At 41.6% G+C, this 20,227-nt stretch overlaps 1 protein-coding gene across 1 annotated transcript in view; it reads left to right on the top strand.

Annotated features, from left to right (window-relative positions):
• The window catches only part of ARHGAP23 (Rho GTPase activating protein 23), a 151,012-nt gene extending 131,980 nt beyond the window's left edge, over positions 1 to 19,032 (top strand). Inside the window, exons 20-24 of the mRNA XM_007422004.4 lie at positions 194 to 319; positions 2,579 to 2,620; positions 4,911 to 5,004; positions 10,845 to 10,876; positions 12,101 to 19,032. Coding sequence (XP_007422066.2) covers positions 194 to 319; positions 2,579 to 2,620; positions 4,911 to 5,004; positions 10,845 to 10,876; positions 12,101 to 13,279 — 1,473 coding nt within the window. The 3' untranslated portion in view covers positions 13,280 to 19,032. The remainder of the gene's footprint in view (positions 1 to 193; positions 320 to 2,578; positions 2,621 to 4,910; positions 5,005 to 10,844; positions 10,877 to 12,100) is intronic.
• The last annotated feature ends 1,195 nt before the right edge of the window (positions 19,033 to 20,227 follow it).

Raw genomic sequence — 20,227 nt, 5'->3', positions numbered from 1 at the left:
GGCTCTCTGCCATGTCCAATTCTCTGTGGACAAGGTGCATGAAGAGAATTAATATTTTCAAAGGGCTTTCTTAGGGCCCAAAGCAGAGAGGCTAATGTGACATAGATGCTTAGATAAGATGTATAACTTCACTCCACCCTTGCTGACAACTGTTCAACTTATAGAAACAAAAATGCAATGGATTGTATTGCAGATGGAGCCGCGGAATCTTGCCTTGGTATTTGGTCCCACTCTTGTTCGAACGTCGGAGGATAACATGACTGACATGGTGACGCATATGCCTGATCGCTATAAAATTGTGGAGACCCTCATACAGCACGTAAGGAGCAAGGAGGGTTTGGATCTAGAGGATACATAGTCTGATCCTATGTATCAGTAATTAGGCACATGAATTATTTTTAAAATTGCCTTCAGAGATCCTTTCTTGGTCAAATGTGGTGGACTAACCCTGAAAGAAGGTGCATTATTTCAATTTTGGGGATTATTTTGCTTGTTTTTGCAATAGTTCCAAGCAAATGATATTAATCTCCTTAATGTTTAGTTTTAATCATTTCTGTAATACTGCTCAAAATTATAATGTCCCCTAAACTTTATGAGTAATCAGCTGCCAAAGAGAAGAGAGAGAGAGAAAACGTTTCCTGTATTAATATTGACTAGAAAGGACTTAATACTGTTAGTCAAAAATTAACCTCAGTAATAGCTTTCCCCAGCCTGGGTGCCATCCAGATATATTGACATAGGTCCCAGATTTTTTAGCAGTGGCCCTGTTGGGTGGGAATTTTGGGAGTTGGGATAATCTGGAAGTATTCATCTGGAAGGTTCTCAGTCTGGGGAAGGTAGCTGTACAAAAGAGATGGGGAATATGTGATCCACTAGATATTACTGAATGACAACTACCAAAAGCCCTACCTGACATGGCCAAAGGGATGCTGGGATTTGTAATTCAGAAAACGCTGGACAGCCATGTTTTCCCCATTGCTACTTTAAATATATTCAGGGCATCAATAATACTAAAGAGTCAAAGGAGAAAAAAATATGAGAGACTTTAGTAGAACAGTAATTCTGCTAATTAGCAGCACCCAATTCTTTATTTAATAATGTGCAAACTCTTCATCTTGAATTGCAGCGCTCAGTTACAGGATTGATTGCAAATAGTTCAAATGATTTTTATTTTTAGATAATAATAAAAAACCTTTCTATTGTTTTAGAGTTGTAAAGATGCATGTGCATACTTCAGTAATCCCCTGGGATCTATAGGGCAGAGTAGCAAACTTGTTTCCTGTGCCTATGTGATCATGAGGTGCTTCTCATAAATAATGTATGGTATTTATATGCAACCTATTTCCACAGGAGGTTATGTTGATATACACCATTCTCTCCTCTTTTTATCCTTACACCAATCCTGCTAATGCATTAGACGGAGAGATAGTGACTGGCTCCAAATCCCTCAGTGAGCTTCATGGGTAAATGGAGATTTGAACTTGGATCTTCTTGGTCCTAGTCCAGCTCTCGTTATAGCTGGAAAGAGCCAATCATGCTCTGGTTTGGCATCTCCTCATCCTTTAGGCATGCACAAATTCTTGCCAAATAGATGACTTGGTAACTTCCTGCATTCAGAAGTTCAAGGAATGGTTCTGTAGATGGCTTATCCATTCTAAAATGTTCAACTCAATTTCATAAGCAGCGAACCTGTGCCAACGTGGCAGCTGCTGTTTGGATTGCCTAGTCTGCCATATTAGCATGTAAACATATGATCATCTCTAAATGAACATAAGCAGAAGACCACAGAGAGTGTCAAGGGTGCTCACCTTAAAATCATTGGAATATTTATAAATGTATCAACTGACACTCTAAGCTTCATATTTCTAATTTAGGCAGTATCGTGTATGACTTCACACAATGATTTAGAGCATATACTGTACATTATGCTGAATTAGCTCTTCAACATTAAGTCAGTGGTGGAATGAAGCATTGCACAAATCTTGCCACAGATTGAAGAGCAGAAATGGGCCTTTTATAGGGTGAAGTTAAGCATAGTAACAGAGTTTATTTGAAAGTGCCTTGATTCCCAAGCTAAACATAACTTTCCTTTTCTGGGAATCAAATCTTTGGGGGAAAACAATTATCAATGTTGCAATGTAAGATAGTGGGAGAGAGTACCAACTGGCAAATATGTGTCGTGTCACAAATATATTCCATCCCAAATTCTGAAAGCCATTTTGCAGAATTTTTAAAAAAATATTTCTAGCTTCTGAGGATATTTAATCTTAAAAAAAATTATATAGACAGGCAGCCTTCCCAGAGATGTAGCCCTCCCAGGGAGAAAGCATTTGGGTAGGTAATCCAGGGTTCAATTAATAGGCTATATCTCCCTCATGAAAAGTCAAAAGCCAGAAGAAATCTGGTTCAGAGGCCAACATTTGTACAGTAGGTAAAGAACCTGCTGTGATTTCCTTTAAAAGGTTTATCATTGAGGTTCTGTATATGTATGTACATATGTATATGTATACATATTTTTAATTTTATTTGGTGGATTTCACTATCTTCTCTGATTTCTCCCTTGTTTTTCTTTTCACAGTCAGACTGGTTTTTCAGTGACAAGGAGGAAAAAGGTGAAAAGGTAAGTGACCAAGAAGGAGGAAATGCTCAACTTATGGCTGGCTGCTGATTTCTCAGGGTGCAGAGAAATGCAAGATGTTGGTGTCCCTCTTGGACGTGACATGTAGGTGGTTTCTTCTGAGCTCTGCGGGTTGTTGAGAGTAAATCTCTCAACAAAGAAAGTCAGAGACCGCAACTACCTTTACACAGAGAGGGGAATTTGGCCCTCAAATTGTCTTTTCTCCCCAGCATTCTCTTTTACAAACACATGCATTCATAGACACATATACATATACAATCCCTTCATTATCCCTTCAAGTCAAACAGCCTTTGCAGGGTTTTAAAATACCATATGTACTTGCTGATGACCCTCAAATGTTTAACCAAAATACCATGAAAAATGTGCCACCCAAGGATAAGTTGACCCTCGAAATTTTTGTATGTTTAATTTTCACAGTTGGCTTATCTACAGGTAGCACATTTCTCATGGTATTTTGGTTAAAAATTTGAGGGTCGGTTTATTCGCAAAAATATATGGGTACTTTAAAAAAGTATTATGGAATATACTTGTGGATAAGCCCATCCATGGATAAGCTGAACTCAAGTTTTTGGGTGTATTTTGGGAGTTAAAATTCTCGTTTAATCTGCGAGTATACTGTCCACAGTAATCCAAAAATATGTGAAACCTATTTGCAGCATGCATATACTGTAACAAGTTACTATATTTCTTTGGAAACACATTTTGTGTTGATTTACTTAAAAAAACCATCTTCCGACTGTCTTACGACACAGTATTTAGTGCTAATACAGTTCATGTAATCTTGATAAGTGAACATGGTATAATTACTTTTAGAATCCTACCTGTCCTCTGACCCACCCAGCTTTCTTTAGATATCAGGTTCTCCACAGTCAGAAAATGGATTAGGAAATATACCCCACCAAGAGCTCTTCCTGACGGCTGTGTTAATACGCATTCCTCCCTGCCCCAATGGCCAAGCTCTATTCTGCCTCAGTGACCGGGATGACAGTTAACAGATTTACTGAGGCCGTTTTTACAGCTTTAATCTGGGCAACCACTGGTAGATTCCTCTCCCTCTCAGTGTCACCTGCTGGCAGAAAAAATTACCACCAATCGCTGATTGTAATATGCCTGGTCTTGGGTGACTCCAGGCCGTTGCCTGAGACAGATGCTTTAGCCAACTTTCAAGTTGACTGAGTGACAGATTGCCACCTCAGAAGTTATGGGTTGCTGAAGTGTCACTTGGGCTATTTCTGAACGCGGGTTTAACAATTTTCTGGGGGACTGCTAAACATATGTTCAAAAACACAGCCTGACTGACAGACTGAGGGAGTGTTGGTTGAAGCAGAATGGAGCAATGACCCACATCCCTCCCTTGTTCCACCAACCAGCTGGGCTATTTTGGCATATGAATTTATCAGTCATATTTTTATCTCATTTTTTTTTTAAAGTGGTCAACTCAAGGAGATGAACATAACTCCTGTCTCCTATTTACCCCATAGCAATGACCCTGTGAGGTGGTGAGAGAAAGTGACTGGCCCAAAGTCACCCAGCCAGCTTTCATGCCAAAAAGAGGCCTAGAACTCACAGTCTCCTGGTTTCTAGGCCAGCACCTTGACCACTAGATCAAACTGGCTCTCAGTTTAGCAGTTTTCCAGAAGATTGTTAGATTTGTTTCAGAAAAAGCTTGAGAAATAGATCACCAGCATGCTGGAAATGTTGTAACGGGCATTGGGTGATATTACTTCAGCTGCACCTTGTGGCCCTCCACTGTGCCTGTGGCCCCTCACTTGGGCTAAAAGGGGAAGCAGAAAAAACTCTTGTCAATTTTACCTCAGCTCCCATGTATAAGTATGTGCTCAAGGAAACGCTAGTGCTGGCAATAAGGGGCCCTAACTGACAGCACCCAAAAGTAGCCCATGGAGTATATAAAGGCATTTGGAGTAGGCCAGTGTTGTCCAAACTTGGCCACTTTAAGATGAGTGGACTTCAACTCCCATAATTCTGGATGGGGAATTCAGGGAGTTGAAGTCCACTCATCTTAAAGTGGCCAAGTTTGGACAACACTGGAGTAGGCAAAGTGCCACCATAGCCCTCATGCCAAATTAACTAAAACAGTAAAAAAATTGACCATGCAAACCCCCTTCTTAGTAAAAGCAGTCAAAACCTGTAATGCACTCAGTAGTCACAGAATAAGAACCCAGAGCTGGCAGAATCCGGTCCTCTTTCCCAGTTTAAATCAACATCCAGTTTAAACCTGTTTCTTCTAAGTACATATGTATCCATTCCACAGACCCCTATAGACGAACAAGAGGCCCAATCAATGCCAAATATCGAGTACCTTCTGCCCAACATTGGAAGGACAGCAGTGCCCGGGGATGCTTCAGGTAAGCAGACTGAGACGTTTTGACTGGGGGAGAACTCCCGGGCATGGAATTCCCCCAGGAATTCTGATTCTGATTGGTGTTTCTTAGCTTCATCTCTGTGTCACAGTGCTTTCCCGTAGTCGTTCCACTCTTCTTCTCCTTTTGAATCAAACACCCAGTCCCAACAGTTCCCCATGGATATATGGATGTAGCCATCTTTTCTGCAAAGGGGTTCCATTAATCTGTGCCAAAGATGTGAAAAGAGACATTCTGGCAGCTTCTGAAAAGATTGGACTGGAGAGAGTTCCGTGGAGGCAAGAACTAGTAGGGCCTCCCTCCCATCCTTCCTCCGGTGCTTTGCCAGTTGTACTGCTAGCAGCAAAAGGCATGTGCTGCCCCCCCACCCCCAGATCTTCTACTTTAATAATGTGATCCTTAGAATTTGGGCACGCATGGCCATTTGATTCTAGTTTCCACCTGTGCCAGCGGTGAAGTAGCATTTGCGTTGCTGGAAGAGAAATCAACATTTAGAGATAGGTTTCTTGAACTCTATCTATGGTTGCTAATGCTGATGAGCATGTTACTGATTAATAGTGATGTTTTTTGTCCCTCTGCCAGTTATAGCTTCCTTTAACTTTTCTGCTGTCTTTCTTCTCTTTTCTCTCTTTATCTTGTGTCTCCTCCTCCTTCCAACTCCAGCGGATCTGCCGGAGCTCTAGAGCTGGTACAGTGTGGTTGTGCTCTGATGTTCATGCACTAATTCCATTGGGTGATTATGAGAGATGGGGAAAGGCAGAACTTTAGGTTTTGGCTCCTCATTGGATTTTTCATGTTGACTTGAAAGAACTCCAGTGGCATTGGCCATAATATAAAGACCAGGGTGTGGGTCTGCCTCCCAATTATGTTCCTTCCTGTTTAAAATCAGGAGCATGGGACCTTCTTAAAGTCAACCAGAGGAAATTCCCATTTCAAGCAGCTGGATATGAAAGTGTGATAATTTCAGATCCTCAGTCAATTTAAAACAAATGCATGTGGGTGCTTCTAAGTAGGGTTTTTGGGGGGTAGGGGGGGTAGGCTATGCAACTGCTTGATTTACTAAATTTTCCACTAAATAGAGGTTTGTTTTTTGTTTTACCATTTGTAATTCTGTATTTTCCCACCACTTTATTTTTTTTTAATCACCATATATTGGGCAGAACAGAAAGGTTAATTCTTATTTTTGACAGCACCAGTAACATATACATTAAATAGCATGCCCAGTGATTGTGTCATAGAATTCTTTTACATTTTTAATATTAGATAATTTTCCTTTTTTCCTTTTATATTTTTCTCTTTTTTTCTTTTATTATATTATAAATAACTTGAGTAGTAAAGCATTAAAGCATACACAAGTCATTTTTTAAAAAACAAGAATTAAATGTGATTATATTAAGTATGTTTATGGTTACATCTTAAGGCTGCAATCTAATGCTCACTTACCAGGGATAAGCTGTCACTGAGGTTTATTACTAAACCAGTATATATTAAATTATAAGAAAAATTGAGCATTGTAAAATAAAATAATCACAATCATAAATTTTAAAAGTTCTCAATTAGGACTGTTTGGCTAAATTCTTATTATCTGATGTCCAGCAAAATGTGCTGAAGGATCATTATTCATACAGCCTACTTGTCTGACTAATGTAATGTTAAAGCTGAGATTTGAGTTCTCTCAGTTTGATCAAGAGTCCTGTGTGGCTTGAAAGCCTGCAGTATATTTTTCCATCCACAAATATCAAAACTCAAGTAAATGCTTTTATCCCCAGAGCATGATGCCACTATCTGCGGAAACATTACTTCTTTAAGCTCTGGGTGTTGAGTCAGCATGACTGTTTTGCCTTTTCTCACTCTTGTGATTGCCAGCCACTAATTCCACGTGAATGTCGGGGTCAAACCTTGAATGGAGTGGGCCTTGTGGGTGGCTGGGGGGGACATCCATTAATCTGTCCATTGGTTTCATCGTTGCTGATATTGCTGTGGCAAATATGTCTGTGTGCTTGTGTGGGGAGGCTTGGAAAGATTTCTTCAGAAAAGTTTGTTCAAACCACCTGCCTGGTGCTGCGCTTATTTTAGGAGAAGACCAAGGCTAACGCTTACGCCGTTTCTCGTGGTTCCTTCAGCTGGGACAAGGACCCTTTTTGTTGGCAAAAGGCCTTTTTTTTCAAATTGATTTTTGAGAGAGGCATTGGGGAAAGGGGAGGTCAGTAATTTAGTGACTAATGTCACTGAAAGGAGCAGGGTAGAATTTTCAGTTCTTTTTCCATTTGCAGGGAGGGCGGTTTGGATTTAAAAAAACAAAACAAAACTATAAGCTCATTGGATGCTTAACGTACCTGTCTTACTTCATGCTTTGTGAAAACCATGAGAAATTGTGCCACTGTTACTCCGCAGCTCACTGTCATAGTGTGGTGGTTCGAAGGCTGCAAAGAATAGGCTGATGGCTGCTTACAGCCTACTGATTGCAAGGCTGCTTACTTCTGACCCGTGCTGTTGTCACTTTAGTTTGACAGCTTATCCCCCGCCCCCACTCCCTGGTCCCCATGGCTTGCATTTGTCCCTGGGTTGCTTTCTCTGGTTGTCTGGCTTGGCTTTTGACGTGGTTGAACTGAACGGCGTAGGAGTAGCCTTGACTGCATTGGCACTGGGCAGTTGCGATTCCTTACCAACGTCTGCTAGTAGCTATCTTTAAGAGGGCTCCCTGCAGCGACTTAATTTGCCAAAGGAGGCAGTTTCTACAAATGCTCTCTCCTCTCTGCATATGATTGTATGCGATGCAAGGTGTAGACCTGAATTTCCATCATGACAACTATCCCAAAAGACTTAGGAAGCCTTCCCAAGTATGGATTCTTAAAAGGCTCTTGTAATGCTGGCGGTTCTTCTGGTTTGCCTGATCTTTGTGGGTTATTGTTTTGTAAATTTATGCATATATGTATTAACTCTGCGTATGCGCACGCGTGTGTGTAGCTGTGCAGTGCTGCATTCAAAGGGGGAAGTGTGATTCAGAGTGGCAGAGGGATTGTACTTGCTGGGAGTGCCTTAAAGAAAATGTGTTTTTTTCCCCCGGGTTCAGGCAAGATTGCAGGAAAAGTCATATTTGATTTAAGGAGGTGCTGGTAGGTGTGATTACACACCCACGAATCCCCTTTTCCTTTTCAAATCTGGATCACTGCACAGCTGTTTTTTTATTTATTTGTATTCATTTTATTAAATTGAGAGGCCATAAAGAACAACATAGAGAAAAAGCTGCATGTGTACATGGACACATACACAGAGTTAATACACATTATGTAAATTAATGAAACAGTAACCCTCAATGACTGAATAAACTGGAATATCTATGTGTGTGTTTGTAACACTTTTAGGCTAACCAATACTACTACTCAATTCTCTGAGTACCAATTTAAAAAAAACAGTAAAAAACAGTAAAATGAATATATTATGCGGCATAAAAAGAGCCCAGCAATAGAGAATAAAACTACAATCTCAAATCATTTAAGGCAACAGTAAAATTGTGTAGGTACACTCAGCCACCCAAAGCCACACTCTAAAATGCCACATATGACTGAATATGACGACTGAAAAGGCTCCTCTTCTTATTTCCTTCCCAACACCCCTCTCTTGGCCAGGAACCTAGAGAGGAGCCTTCAGAGGTGATCTGAAAGCCCAGATAAAAGATAAAAGTTTCAAGTCAGTACTTGGAATTGAGCATTGGCAACACTGAACCTGCTACATCACTAAAGCCCTTCCTCATATATCCCTGGGAACCCTGAAACCATTCAACATCTCACATTAGTATCTCACATCAGAATGCCAAAATCTCATGATATTTCAGTCTTGGGGGGAGTTAAGACAGACTCAATACTGAGCCTCAGATGTTGACTACAAAGAGACAGCGAAGTATTGCTGTGATGTGAAGAACTTCTAGTTTCAGTTAACAGCCTCATAGTGCCATTGTGATTAACTGAAATTTCTGGACCATTTGCAAAGGTAACCTCATATACAACACATTGCAGTAATCCAAAAAGAAGGGCTTCAGTTGAAGTACCCTGAACTGTTTGAGCATTGTCCCTTGGAACAGTTTCTGAGTTATAATCCAGTCCCTGCAGACGTTACTGCGGTTGTGCTAAGGAACCAGTACATCTCTCTTTAAGACTGATTGCACAATTTCCTTTGGAAGCTCCTCCTCCTCCTCCTCAATGTGGACTTTGGGGAAAGTGGTAGAAATGGGAGATTAGAACCCAGAATATTCACCTCTTCTTAACACCTCAGTGGAGAATAGCCTCTCTAAACATTTCAGGCTAAGTTTATGATCCATCAAGCCAAATTGAGTCACCTTCTGTCCTTCTGTTTTTGAAAAATCCTGGAAGGCAGCAAAACCAGGAGGCTGGTCAAGCCCATCTAGTCTCTGCACACCACTGGTGGTGCTCTGTGTTTGCTCTTCGTGGGGTCAGGAATTATGCAACTCTGGCATGAGTGTTACTCCTCTAGATGGAATGTTAACATTTTTAATAGAACTAGTTGTGTGCCTCTGTGTGTGTGTGCGCGCTTTATGGCTAATTTGGGGCATCAGTTTCCTGCCATGTTGTTTAGGTCCCTACAGGGGGTTGATAATGATGGTTGGTGATCGGTCTCCCACTGATACTCATTCTTTGTGCTTTCTACACTAAATTTTATTGCCACTGTTCCATTAATCAACCTTGGCAGCCTTGTTGGTATCATAGCAGCAAATGTATTGGCAGACAGAGAGGTCATTTCCATTGCAGAAACTCTGCCTTGGGCTGCTGGGGGTGTTTCCTCTCCCCTTTTGTTTAGTCATCCAGTGCAGAATTCCTTGATTGATTTCAAAATACACTCTGGTGTATTTCTGGTCATTTTGGAGATTTTCCTTTCCTATAACTATGTAATAAAAAGTCATCAAATATCAGCTGGGAAAAAAGATTTACTTTCATGAAACAGTTATCAAAAGAGTCACTGACTTCAGAATACCTAATTCTGTATTTTCTTTACTTCCCATACTGGAGGTGCCCTCCTATAGGGTATTTCAAAGGGATGCTGTAGCCCTGAATATGTAATTGGTGACTGAATTATTAAAACAACAAAGGAAGCTGTGTCTGTCTAAAACTTGGAGCTGTAAATCCCTGACTGCTCTCCGTGTGAGTGTAAGAGAGAAATGGGGCAGATATATGTATTTAAAAATATATCATTTTTTAAAATTATAGCTGAATTATTCACAGATGCACTAAAAGGCAATATTTAGTACATACACATACCTACCTACCAATGTACATAAGCACATATATTTTTTTTAAGAGAAAACTGTGATCCTAATGGTTCATTTTATGTTCCCAGAAGGAATAAGAAAAGAACATACTGATTTCCAGTAGGGGTTCTTACATTCAGTCATTATAAGACATCATGATGTAGAGTTTCGATAAAAATTATTTCTGTTTTAGTGCACGTGATGCCCCTATGATACCTGTAATTACTTTCTTTTGCCTGCACAGTGAAAAGGGAGAAGGCAGCATAGGACCCTGGTGTTTTACAGTTGCTCCCTCCAATTTTCGTTTTGATGTTTTACCTCAGGACATGACCTTCTTTAAACATTACACAAAAATTGCTGCAAAATCACTGGGCTACGTGCTCATTTGCCCCTGACTGATTTTTTGATTATGTGCCATTAAGTTGGTATCAGTTCTTAGCAATCACATAGATTTTCTTCAGGATCACCTGTCCTTGCAGTCATTAAACCCCTCAACTTGCTATTCTTGCACAGTTCTAGGTTTAACTGATGGCCTCCTCTTTTTCTGTGTTCATCCTTGCAGATTCAACCAACAGTGGATCAGCTAAATCAAAGGTAAGATCCCCTCTGGGCTGTTTTTGCCTTTGAAAGATGTTGGGGAGGAGAAAGAGATGGTTAAGCAGAGGGCCCTTAAATTCAGCCTCCCCAGGTTAGAAGTCTGTGCTAGTTCGGTACTTGGCATCTCTTAGCATCCAGCTTTCTTCAATGCACAGACGTGATGATCCACCCATCCGCAGAGACTTAAAGCCGCCTTCTTCTTCTTCTTCTTCTTCTTCTTCTTCTTCTTCTTCTTCTTCTTCTTCTTCTTCTTCTTCTTCTTCTTCTTCTTCTTCTTCTTCTTCTTCTTCTTCTTCTTCTTCTTCTTCTTCTTCTTCTCCTCCTCCTCCTCCTCCTCCTCCTCCTCCTCCTCCTCCATCATCATCATCATCATCATCATCATCATCATCATCATCATCATCATCATGGCAGTGTTTTAGACCAGACTGAGGCCCTGCTTTGATGATTAAAACGAATAAACAAAAAAGCCTGAACCCACTCAAGCAGTGATGAGCTTATGGGCTAAATGGCCCTGGTCTACTTTTCTGGTGTCATGACATTTCACCAGCAGCTATGACTAGCCTCTTCAGAGGCAGAGTGAGCTGCCTTGTAGTGTACTTCTCAGCAGCTTACAGGTGACTGAGTTGTAGGCTAGTGTACACACTCAACTTACCTCTCCTTTCTTGCCTTAGATTAAGTACTACCTCCCCCAGGATTACTCCACATCTCCCCCCATTCATCTTTTTTCCACCTTTTTCTGGATGGTTACATATATAACAAAGAATGCACTGTTCCAAAGACATTATTGACCAAAAAAAAAAATAACTGGAAGCTGGAAGTTAGTTCCATAGTGCACATAGCCCATTTAATTAAAAAGCAGAAAACAAAAAATTGAACAGGCAAGGGAATCTCTAAGAACCTGTAGGGAGATATCTGCAGGTGTTTTGGTGCATTTTGGGAACTCTAAAATTAGAATTTCTAATTGTTCTATCTGCAAGCATGCTTTCCAAAAGAGGGAAAATAATCCTTTCACTTCCTTTTAAAGCAAAACATGCTTATGAGATGGCTAATCTGTATTAAGGACTCTGTGTCTTGCCCCCTGGGTATGTAAGTACATCAGTGGGGTAAGGCATTGTTATCCCAGGTTAACCCATCACATAAGCAATGCCAGTATCACTGGATATTTCTCTGTGTCTGCTCTTTAGCCTTGCTCACATTCTCTGTCTTTTGCCTCTGCTCCAGGCTTCATGTGGCTCACGGAAAGAGCACTACCATAAAGAGATGCTTGCCATCTCCTTCATCTCAGCTGTCAACCGCAAGAGGAAGAAGCGGAGAGAGGCCAAGCGTTTTGGGAGCAGCACAGATGATGATTCTGAGCATGAGTCAGCTGTCAAGAGAGACGAGGAGGAGGAAGAAATGACTCAGGAGGAAGAAAGAGAGGCTGAAAGATTCGGGAGCAGCAGCAGAGCTCCAGCGCCTGATGTGCAGAATGTTTTGCAGAGCTGTGCAAAACAAGAAGCAGAGCAAGAGGAAAGGAAGGTAGTGGCACCCCGAGGAAGCCCAGAGCTGGCCTTGGATGCCCGCTCGATTGTATCAGGTTACTCCACCCTGTCCACCATCGATCGCAGCCTGTGCTCTGAGGTGCAATCAGTAGCAGAGAGCCGTGGGGAGGAGGCAGATGATGAGCGGAGTGAATTTAGCCACGTGGAGACGGACACTGAGAATAGCTTTGTGCCAAAGCAGGCTGGGGTGCTTCCCGAAAGAGCTGGCATGGCAGCAGTGGAGGAAGGGGGGGCTGCTGCATCTGAAAAGGTATCGCACAACCGAACCTCCTTTAGTTCCCATCACCTCATGCAGTGTGACACTTTGGCACGGCGCAAGCTTTTGCGGCCCCGACACAACAGTGGGACCTCTTCCAAGGGTAGCACTGATGTCCCAAGTTCTAGCTCCCCGGGCAGTCAAGAGTCACTGCAGCCCATGGGTGTCCCAGAGGTCCACACCCGGCTTTCCCTCACAGAACAACTTCGACTCCGCCTCCGCGGCTCTGCAGATGACATGCTGGCAGTGCGCCTGCGAAAGCCACACTCACCTGAGACACGGCGCAAGAAGAACAGTTGGCGGCGCCATACTGTGGTGGTCCCTGGTGGCCTCAAAGACCTCAACTATGAATGGAAGGAACAACATCTATTGGGGACTACTGAGGCTGGTCCACTAGACTCCTCAAGCAGAGGTGCCCTAAGGGACAACAAGGACTCTGGGATTAGCAGCCTAGAGTCAACCAAACCTCGGTCTTCCTCAACCACACCGGGGAACCTGGCAGCTCCTAACCAGCAGAGCGAGCTGCAGCATCGTAAAGGCAGCTCTGAGGGGCGTTCAGCTCCCCGACGTACAGCCTCTTTACGTTTCCACCAATGTCTTTAGGTAGCCTTTCATTGAAGCTCTTGTTAGAATGGCTGAAAGGAAAACTTGGCTTGCCCATGACAACAGCCTTGACTTGAGAATGGAGGAGGGTGCTCATAGGTGCTCCCAGTACCGGCCTTACTTGTCTTTTTTGATACCTCGATCTGCAGTGGAGCAAGAGACTCTCCTCCTACCTACCCAACCCCCAGCCTTGCTTTCTGATTCCCCCGGTATTAATTTAATCACACTGCAGCTTTGTGACTTGTGAATTTATTTATTCCCCTCCTTCCTCCTTCCCACAGGGTGGCAGTCAAAAAAAAAAAAAAGCTGAGGTAGGTCTGATGTAAGGAGGACCATTCATTCAGCTCATAGGAAGATCTTAACTTGGGATTGACTGGAGTTGCCTAGTTGATGAGATGAGCAGCTTCATTCCTGCTTCAAAACGCTGGTCTGCACATGAGGGATGTTTTTGAAGAAGGAAAAGTTCAGAAACCAGAATTGCTCCAGTTAATTATCTCTTAATTCTTATTCTCTAATTTTCACCAGTCCATGTTACCTCTGTTCTGTATTTAACTGAAAGAGGGCTTGGAGCTGGGGAATTCAGATTAGAGTTGTTTCCATTTAACCATTGTTGACTTCTGCCATTGGGTTCACATTTACATGATGGATTCCATTCTACCGAAAGTTCTTCTCACTGTTATCTAAATGGCAGTTGATAAAGTTGGGAGGCTTTGAATATTCCCCTAAAAATACCCACTGCTCCTTCTCTGTATTTCCCCTAGAAAAGCAAATCCCCAATCTTCCATCTACCATGCCTTGGCCTTTATCAGGTTCCTACAGGGAGGGCTGTATCCTCTTGAGTTCTAGCACATACATCAAAGTCTTGTGGACATGTGCAGACTCAGCCTATGTATGGTATGGTCTCAGCTGCACTTGAAAACTCTTTCATGTGAAAATTGCAGAGCCATAATGGTCCCTTGAGTGCATAGCCTCTCCCAGATTTAAAGGGCACTGCTGTTCTCCTCTTCCTATTAAAGCGATATCATCTCGAATTCTCAAAAGTCACAAAGAGATCTGTGGCATCATAGTGTCCAATGTATTGCAGCATAATCTTTGAAAGCTTTGGCTGCAGTAAATCTGCTGGTGTTTAACAGCATTGCAAAATGCCTTGGTTTTGCTGCAAGACTAACATGAGATATACAATTGATGATACAAATTCTAAATGATAGTACTAAATGATACAATTCAGTGTGCCTTTAAGGATATAGTCCCCTTTTTCGCTTAGCTCATCTAAGATTTTCTTGTAAATCTTAGCTAAGGATATGAACCTTTTTCAGACTGATTTCTCCTTTCAGATTGTGACAGTATCCCCATCTGAATAGCACTCTCTACTCCAGTGTTTCTCAACCTTGGCAACTTTAAGATGTGTGGACTTCAACTCCTAGAACTGGGAGCTGGCTGGGGAATTCTGGGAGTTGAAGTCCATATATCTTAAAGTTGCCAAGGTTGAGAAACGTTGCTCTACTCCTATCCCCTTGTAACAGGTTGTACAGTCCAGCATGTCTTCAGGAAGTGATTAACACCGTTAACACTGTACTGTGTGCAGAATCCATGAAGGCAGTATTTTAAGGAGAAAAATGAGCTTATGCAAATGATAATTGTGTGGAGTGAATCACCCGCTCCCTAAGGTGGCACACGTGTACCATGTTTTGGTTAATGGTGCTTTTCCAGGTAATTTGCCTCCCACGTTCATTGGGGGAAAGGCTGAGTGCAGGCGCTGTGTGATTTCTTAGGGTTGGGGAAGAGCAACAAGAGGTGGGGGAGAAACACACCAGGGCCCTGTGCAGATGTGCCAAAAAGGAGCCTCAGTGACTTTTTTAATCTTCCTTTTAGGGTTCCCAGAGCGTAAGTTGATACGATTCCATTCAAGCCTTTGTTACAATGAAGGGCTGAAATGTCAAGTCCATGCCACCTTCTGCTTTACTGGTATCTTCCACAATTCACTGTCTCTCACAAAAAAGCAATATTTTATTTTTCATGGTGCTACATTTATTTTCAACAGTGTCTTCCTCTTCTTAGTTTTCTCACTATACCGTATGGAAGTAAACCAAGGAGCTGCTTATTTATATGTTGCAGATCAAGTAGGTTTTCCCATTTGCTACTCCTTGCAATTCCTTCAAAATGAGAGACTTACAGTTGTTTTTACCTTGTGGATATAAAACATTCCCACCACCTCCTGTCTCTGTAGAATTTCATTTGGTCATAAAAGCAGGAAGTACTCTTGCGGTGAATAAATATGAGAGATAATCTTTAAGATACATGTTTTGGTGTGTAATAGTTACTACTTCACCCCTTGTGCCTCAATACAAAAATGTTATCCCTTTGGAAGAAGTTGCATAACTCTTACGAAAAAAAAAAATGTTGCTGTGAAATAACTTTCTCCAGTTGCTTGTCAAGACCCTTTTAACACTTGACTATATTTGAACCGAAGAGGAATAACAAAAAAGTCATTTTGTGGGAACCCAAATCAAAATCCTGACACTCCTGAAGTTCGGTGTGTGCTCAGAGCAAACTGCTGTGTAACAGCACAGCCTATTTCAAAGGACTGTTGTGGGGTCCAACAGGCTCTTTTTCGCTCCTTGCAAAAAAGGGGGGAAAAAAAACTAATAGAAAAAATGGCAAATTTGTTTTGAATTTCAGTATTTGCGGATGGATTTCAAAATTATTATCCCTGAATGAAAAGGAAATATCATCTTCATGGAAATAACTCCCTCACCACAAGTTGTTTTGTTTTGTTTTTGTACCACATTCCAGGTATTACACACTGATATTTCAGTTGTAACACCAAATAATAAGGCATCAGTAATCCCAACCCCACCTCAGTCCATCGCCTTACAACCCTCCCGTATAACAGGTCGGGCAGTCAGACTGTAGTTCATGTCCAATTTCTTTCCAGTCTTTTCCTTCAGCAGGAAACAGCAATGGGACCACGTGCTCTGCCTCAAACACTTACTTCACTGCTTCCTTCATGCCTTGAATTAATCAGGGCTTCCTAAATAGATCCAGGCTCAAAAGTGAATGGATTAGAGGCAAAGCCTCTATGCAACAGAAGGGGCAAGGGACAAGGCGATCTGAAGGTGCCTTGATTGAGGATAGGATAGGCCTTGCTGATGTTAAATGCAACACTTCAATTGCTACACCACACTGGTCATAGACATGGTCTACTATGTTTTTAATTGTAATCTGGCTAGCTCATTCCACTAGGTCTGTGATGGCTGTTTTTTTATATGAAGCAGTAGCAGCAGGTACACTCTGGGTGCAGATGTCGCCATGAAGAAATGCTCTTGTATCTGGGCTCTTCCAGATATGGGTGCATTAAAGTTGCCGGACCCCCCCCCCATATCAGTTGAGAGCATCACTGGGCACTAACTATCACACTTTGTCCCAATTCTATCCCGTTGCCACTGCAGGGTTGTGAGCAGAGAACGTTCATTTTCAGGAAATAAGTGTCGCTACAGACGCAGCAGTCGGGCCAAAACAGAATGGCAATGAGTTGCAAACTTGCCAACCTGATAATCACTCCAAATAGTTTATTTTTAGGGGGGGGGGGAGGGACTTGTGGTTTGGTGCAAAATTGAAGTCCCTGTTAGGCAGGACAAGATCTTATTGGCTCTTGGTTCTCCACCTGTGTAGAGTTGCAAAGACAAAGATATGCCCATCCTGTGACATTCTAACCATGATATTGCCTCTCCAGCCTGCCTTCATTTTTGTTGTGAAACAAAAGGACTTGAGGGTCAGGAGTGCTGTCTGGAAGTGCCCTTTGGTTAGGCTAGTCTTGGTGGTCATTGAACAGGCAGAACAATAATTTTAAAATATATGTGGCGTCCACACTGAGGTTTCACATATTTGAAGAGTTTGATCTGATTGAACTGTCACAACCTTCTTTATAATTACTTTACAGAGATACGCAAAACAAATCCAGATGAAAGTAGACCAACTTCTGGACTACTGGATCCATTTGGTCTTCTGGATTTCTTCCCATTCTACTGTATTTAGCAGTATGTAATTCCTATATATGTCTCAGTCTAACACGATAGTAATACCCTGCCAGCAAAGAGCTGCACTCTGGGGAAATGGCTGGCAAATGACGGGTGCTTTGCATGGTCCGAGGGCACCCCTGAAAAGTGGCAGCATAGTCAGAGGTGTGGGGGGGGTGTCAAAAAGTCAAGAAGGTTTGTGTGATTGCACAATCAAAGCTGTGTGATGCATGATGAAAAAGGGGCAAAGTTTCCGTTGCACGGGTATGTTTCCCTTATGCCATCTTGACTTTTGGCGCCACCCCTCCTGGTGGGTGCCCTTGGTTGTCTTCTGGGTTGGTTATTTAACAGCAAAGGCTCCATGTGTGTGTGAATTTTTTAAAAACACTATCTTACAATCTTTCTTAAGGGTTCATAGTCCCACCTTTCGGGTCACAGCCCTTTCCAGTGCCAGTGTTTGTGTGAAAAAGCACCCCTTTTGTTCACACCTGGACTCTCCCCACCAGACAAAATCCATCAGATTGAGACTACCTGGTTCCATGTTAAGTAGAGTTGGACTGCAAGCTAAAGTGATGTTTTATACTTCAAGAATTTCAATTTGGATTCAAAGTATTACAGGAGTGCCTCCTTGGCGCTGTCAAGGTGGCAGCTGTAATTACCTGTTTTTTACATGCATCAGGTATGCAAAGTATCCACTTGCAGCTGCCATGTTGATGTTTTTCAATCCCTCCCTACAGGCACATTTGTTTCCTCTCATTTTTTTTTTTTTTTTTTGCCCTGGGTGAAATGAGGGGTCCCAAGTTTTCTATGAGTGCCTTTCATGAGAGCAACTCTTTCCCTGTTTGTTACAGGCTCTTCACGGTAGCCTGGTGGGTGAGGTGTTAGCCTAAGAGCTAGTCAGTAAATGTATAAAAAGAATCTTTCTTTGAGGTAAACAATCTAAAAAATTTCCAATTTTAATAGCTCATGCGACTGCTTCATGATTACTTTTGCCTGAAGAACAGTCTGTGAAACTTGAAAGCTTACCTAGGTTTTAGGGAGCTGTACCTCTCCTCTGTGAAAAGCCCCTCTGTCCTCTTTCTGAATTTGAAAGCCAATCCCTAACAGGATATAAAGGACTTAAACTCTGTGCTGTTGGGGACATAAAAGGAAGGTTAGACCACGAGGCACCAAAACGACAACTTCTCTACGAGGCCTGCAATTTGTGCTGTATTTGAATAAGCAGAAAATGTGCTTTGCTCCGTCTTCCGCATGTTCTAATGTGTCTTACCACAATTCCATTGAGACCTTGGAAAGGCGCACGTACCTGTGCACAGGTGTGGAATTTAAAACTGAGCAAAACTACATAGTTGGCTGTACTGTAATGCATTGTCCTTATCCTTTTATGCAAATATGTGCTGTAAAGTTTTATTTTTCACTTTATTTTGTAAATAGCTTTTACATGTGTAACATATGATAAAGAGTTTATAAGGATTTTTAAAGGGGGGGGGAGCCCAAGACTTTTATTTTTCTCCTTTTTAAAATGGAAGTTATACAACAGTGTTGTCTTTTTTTTCTTTTTTTTTAGAAAAACCAAAAACTCCTTGCATGGTTTGTCCCTCTTTTCACCTTTATGTTGTACAATATATATGATCAAACAAAACAATTCTGCTTTAAATATAGCCCCAAAATTACAATTCTATATATATGGGAAATAAACTGCCTTATTCAGAAAACAAGTTTGCTTACGTATTTAAAGCATAACCTCTAGCTAGTAATACACACTATGTATTAATAGTGTTGAACGTGTGCTATCAAAATAGATGTGATTTACTTGCATCACTACAATTATCCATGAGCAGATGTTTAACAAAAGAGAGTTCTTTTCACGCTCCACTGCAATAAATTAAAAATAAACCCACTAAGTTACCCCTCATATTTTAAATTATGCAGCTTCCACACATTACACGGTTGATTTTTTTCCTGCCACATGTATGAAATAACATCAATGAACTTTCAAGATTATTTTGCAACAATAAGGTGTAGGAAATTGCTTGCTAATAGTAACAGCAAGTTAATGTAACCATTAATCTAAATAGATAGAATTTAGATGTTGTGAAAGAAATTTCAGGATCTAATTTAGAATAAGATTTGGAGGGGTAAATGAGCATGCTATGATGCATTTTACCTTTTTCCACTTTTGACCATCTTCTTTACTAACTCCTCATCTGCTGCTTATATTACAGTCACCTTCCTTTTCTTAAGCTCTCAGACAGAGCAGCGTGGATGTTACATAAATGAGGGCGGTGACATAATGTACCATCCATGCCTCTGTTTGTCTGAAAGCTTAAGGAAAAAAAATGGGCCATATGTCATTATACAATATTATATGATAGACCCTCATCTTCTGGTAAGCTCTGAGTCTGGAAATCGGCCAGTAAGAAGTGACCAAAGTAAGGGATATTGTGCTAGATTGCCCCAAAAGAGGTGAACATGAGAACAGCTTAGCGTTTAATATGCTAATTTATCAACGAATTGGGACCTAAGTACTGTAAATTACATAGAAATGCAGTCCAGAATTCCTCCCTGCAGCAGGGGAGATGGTCTGCATTCAGCCCAGACTGCTGCCATGATGTTATTCCTGGGGCCAACTCTCCCTTCTTTACCTTTAAACCAGCCTGGAAAGAGCCCTGGAGACAGAGGGCTTCTTCAGACAGAGGACCCAGCTACTCTCGTTCCTGTCCCATCTGCTCAACTTCTTTGGCTGCACGGAGTCCAGAAATGCCTGCCTCTGAGCAAAACAGTCAATCACATCTGTTTTTTTTTTTTTTTTAAAGGAATGACCCTTAAGAAACAAACCCTTAAGAAAAATGTTATGGGGAGGAAAGAGTATTTTATTAAATTCAGACACTCTGTTAGGAAATACCAGAAATAGGGAAAGGGAAAATAAAAG

Source organism: Python bivittatus, unplaced genomic scaffold (genome assembly GCF_059951505.1).
Source record: "Python bivittatus isolate LINGU-HERP-01145 unplaced genomic scaffold, Pbiv_v1 ctg000410_np1212, whole genome shotgun sequence".
Classification (NCBI taxonomy): Eukaryota; Metazoa; Chordata; class Lepidosauria; order Squamata; family Pythonidae; genus Python; species Python bivittatus.
The sequence above is the reverse complement of the archived record's forward strand: the minus strand, read 5'-3'. Positions and strand labels throughout refer to the sequence as shown.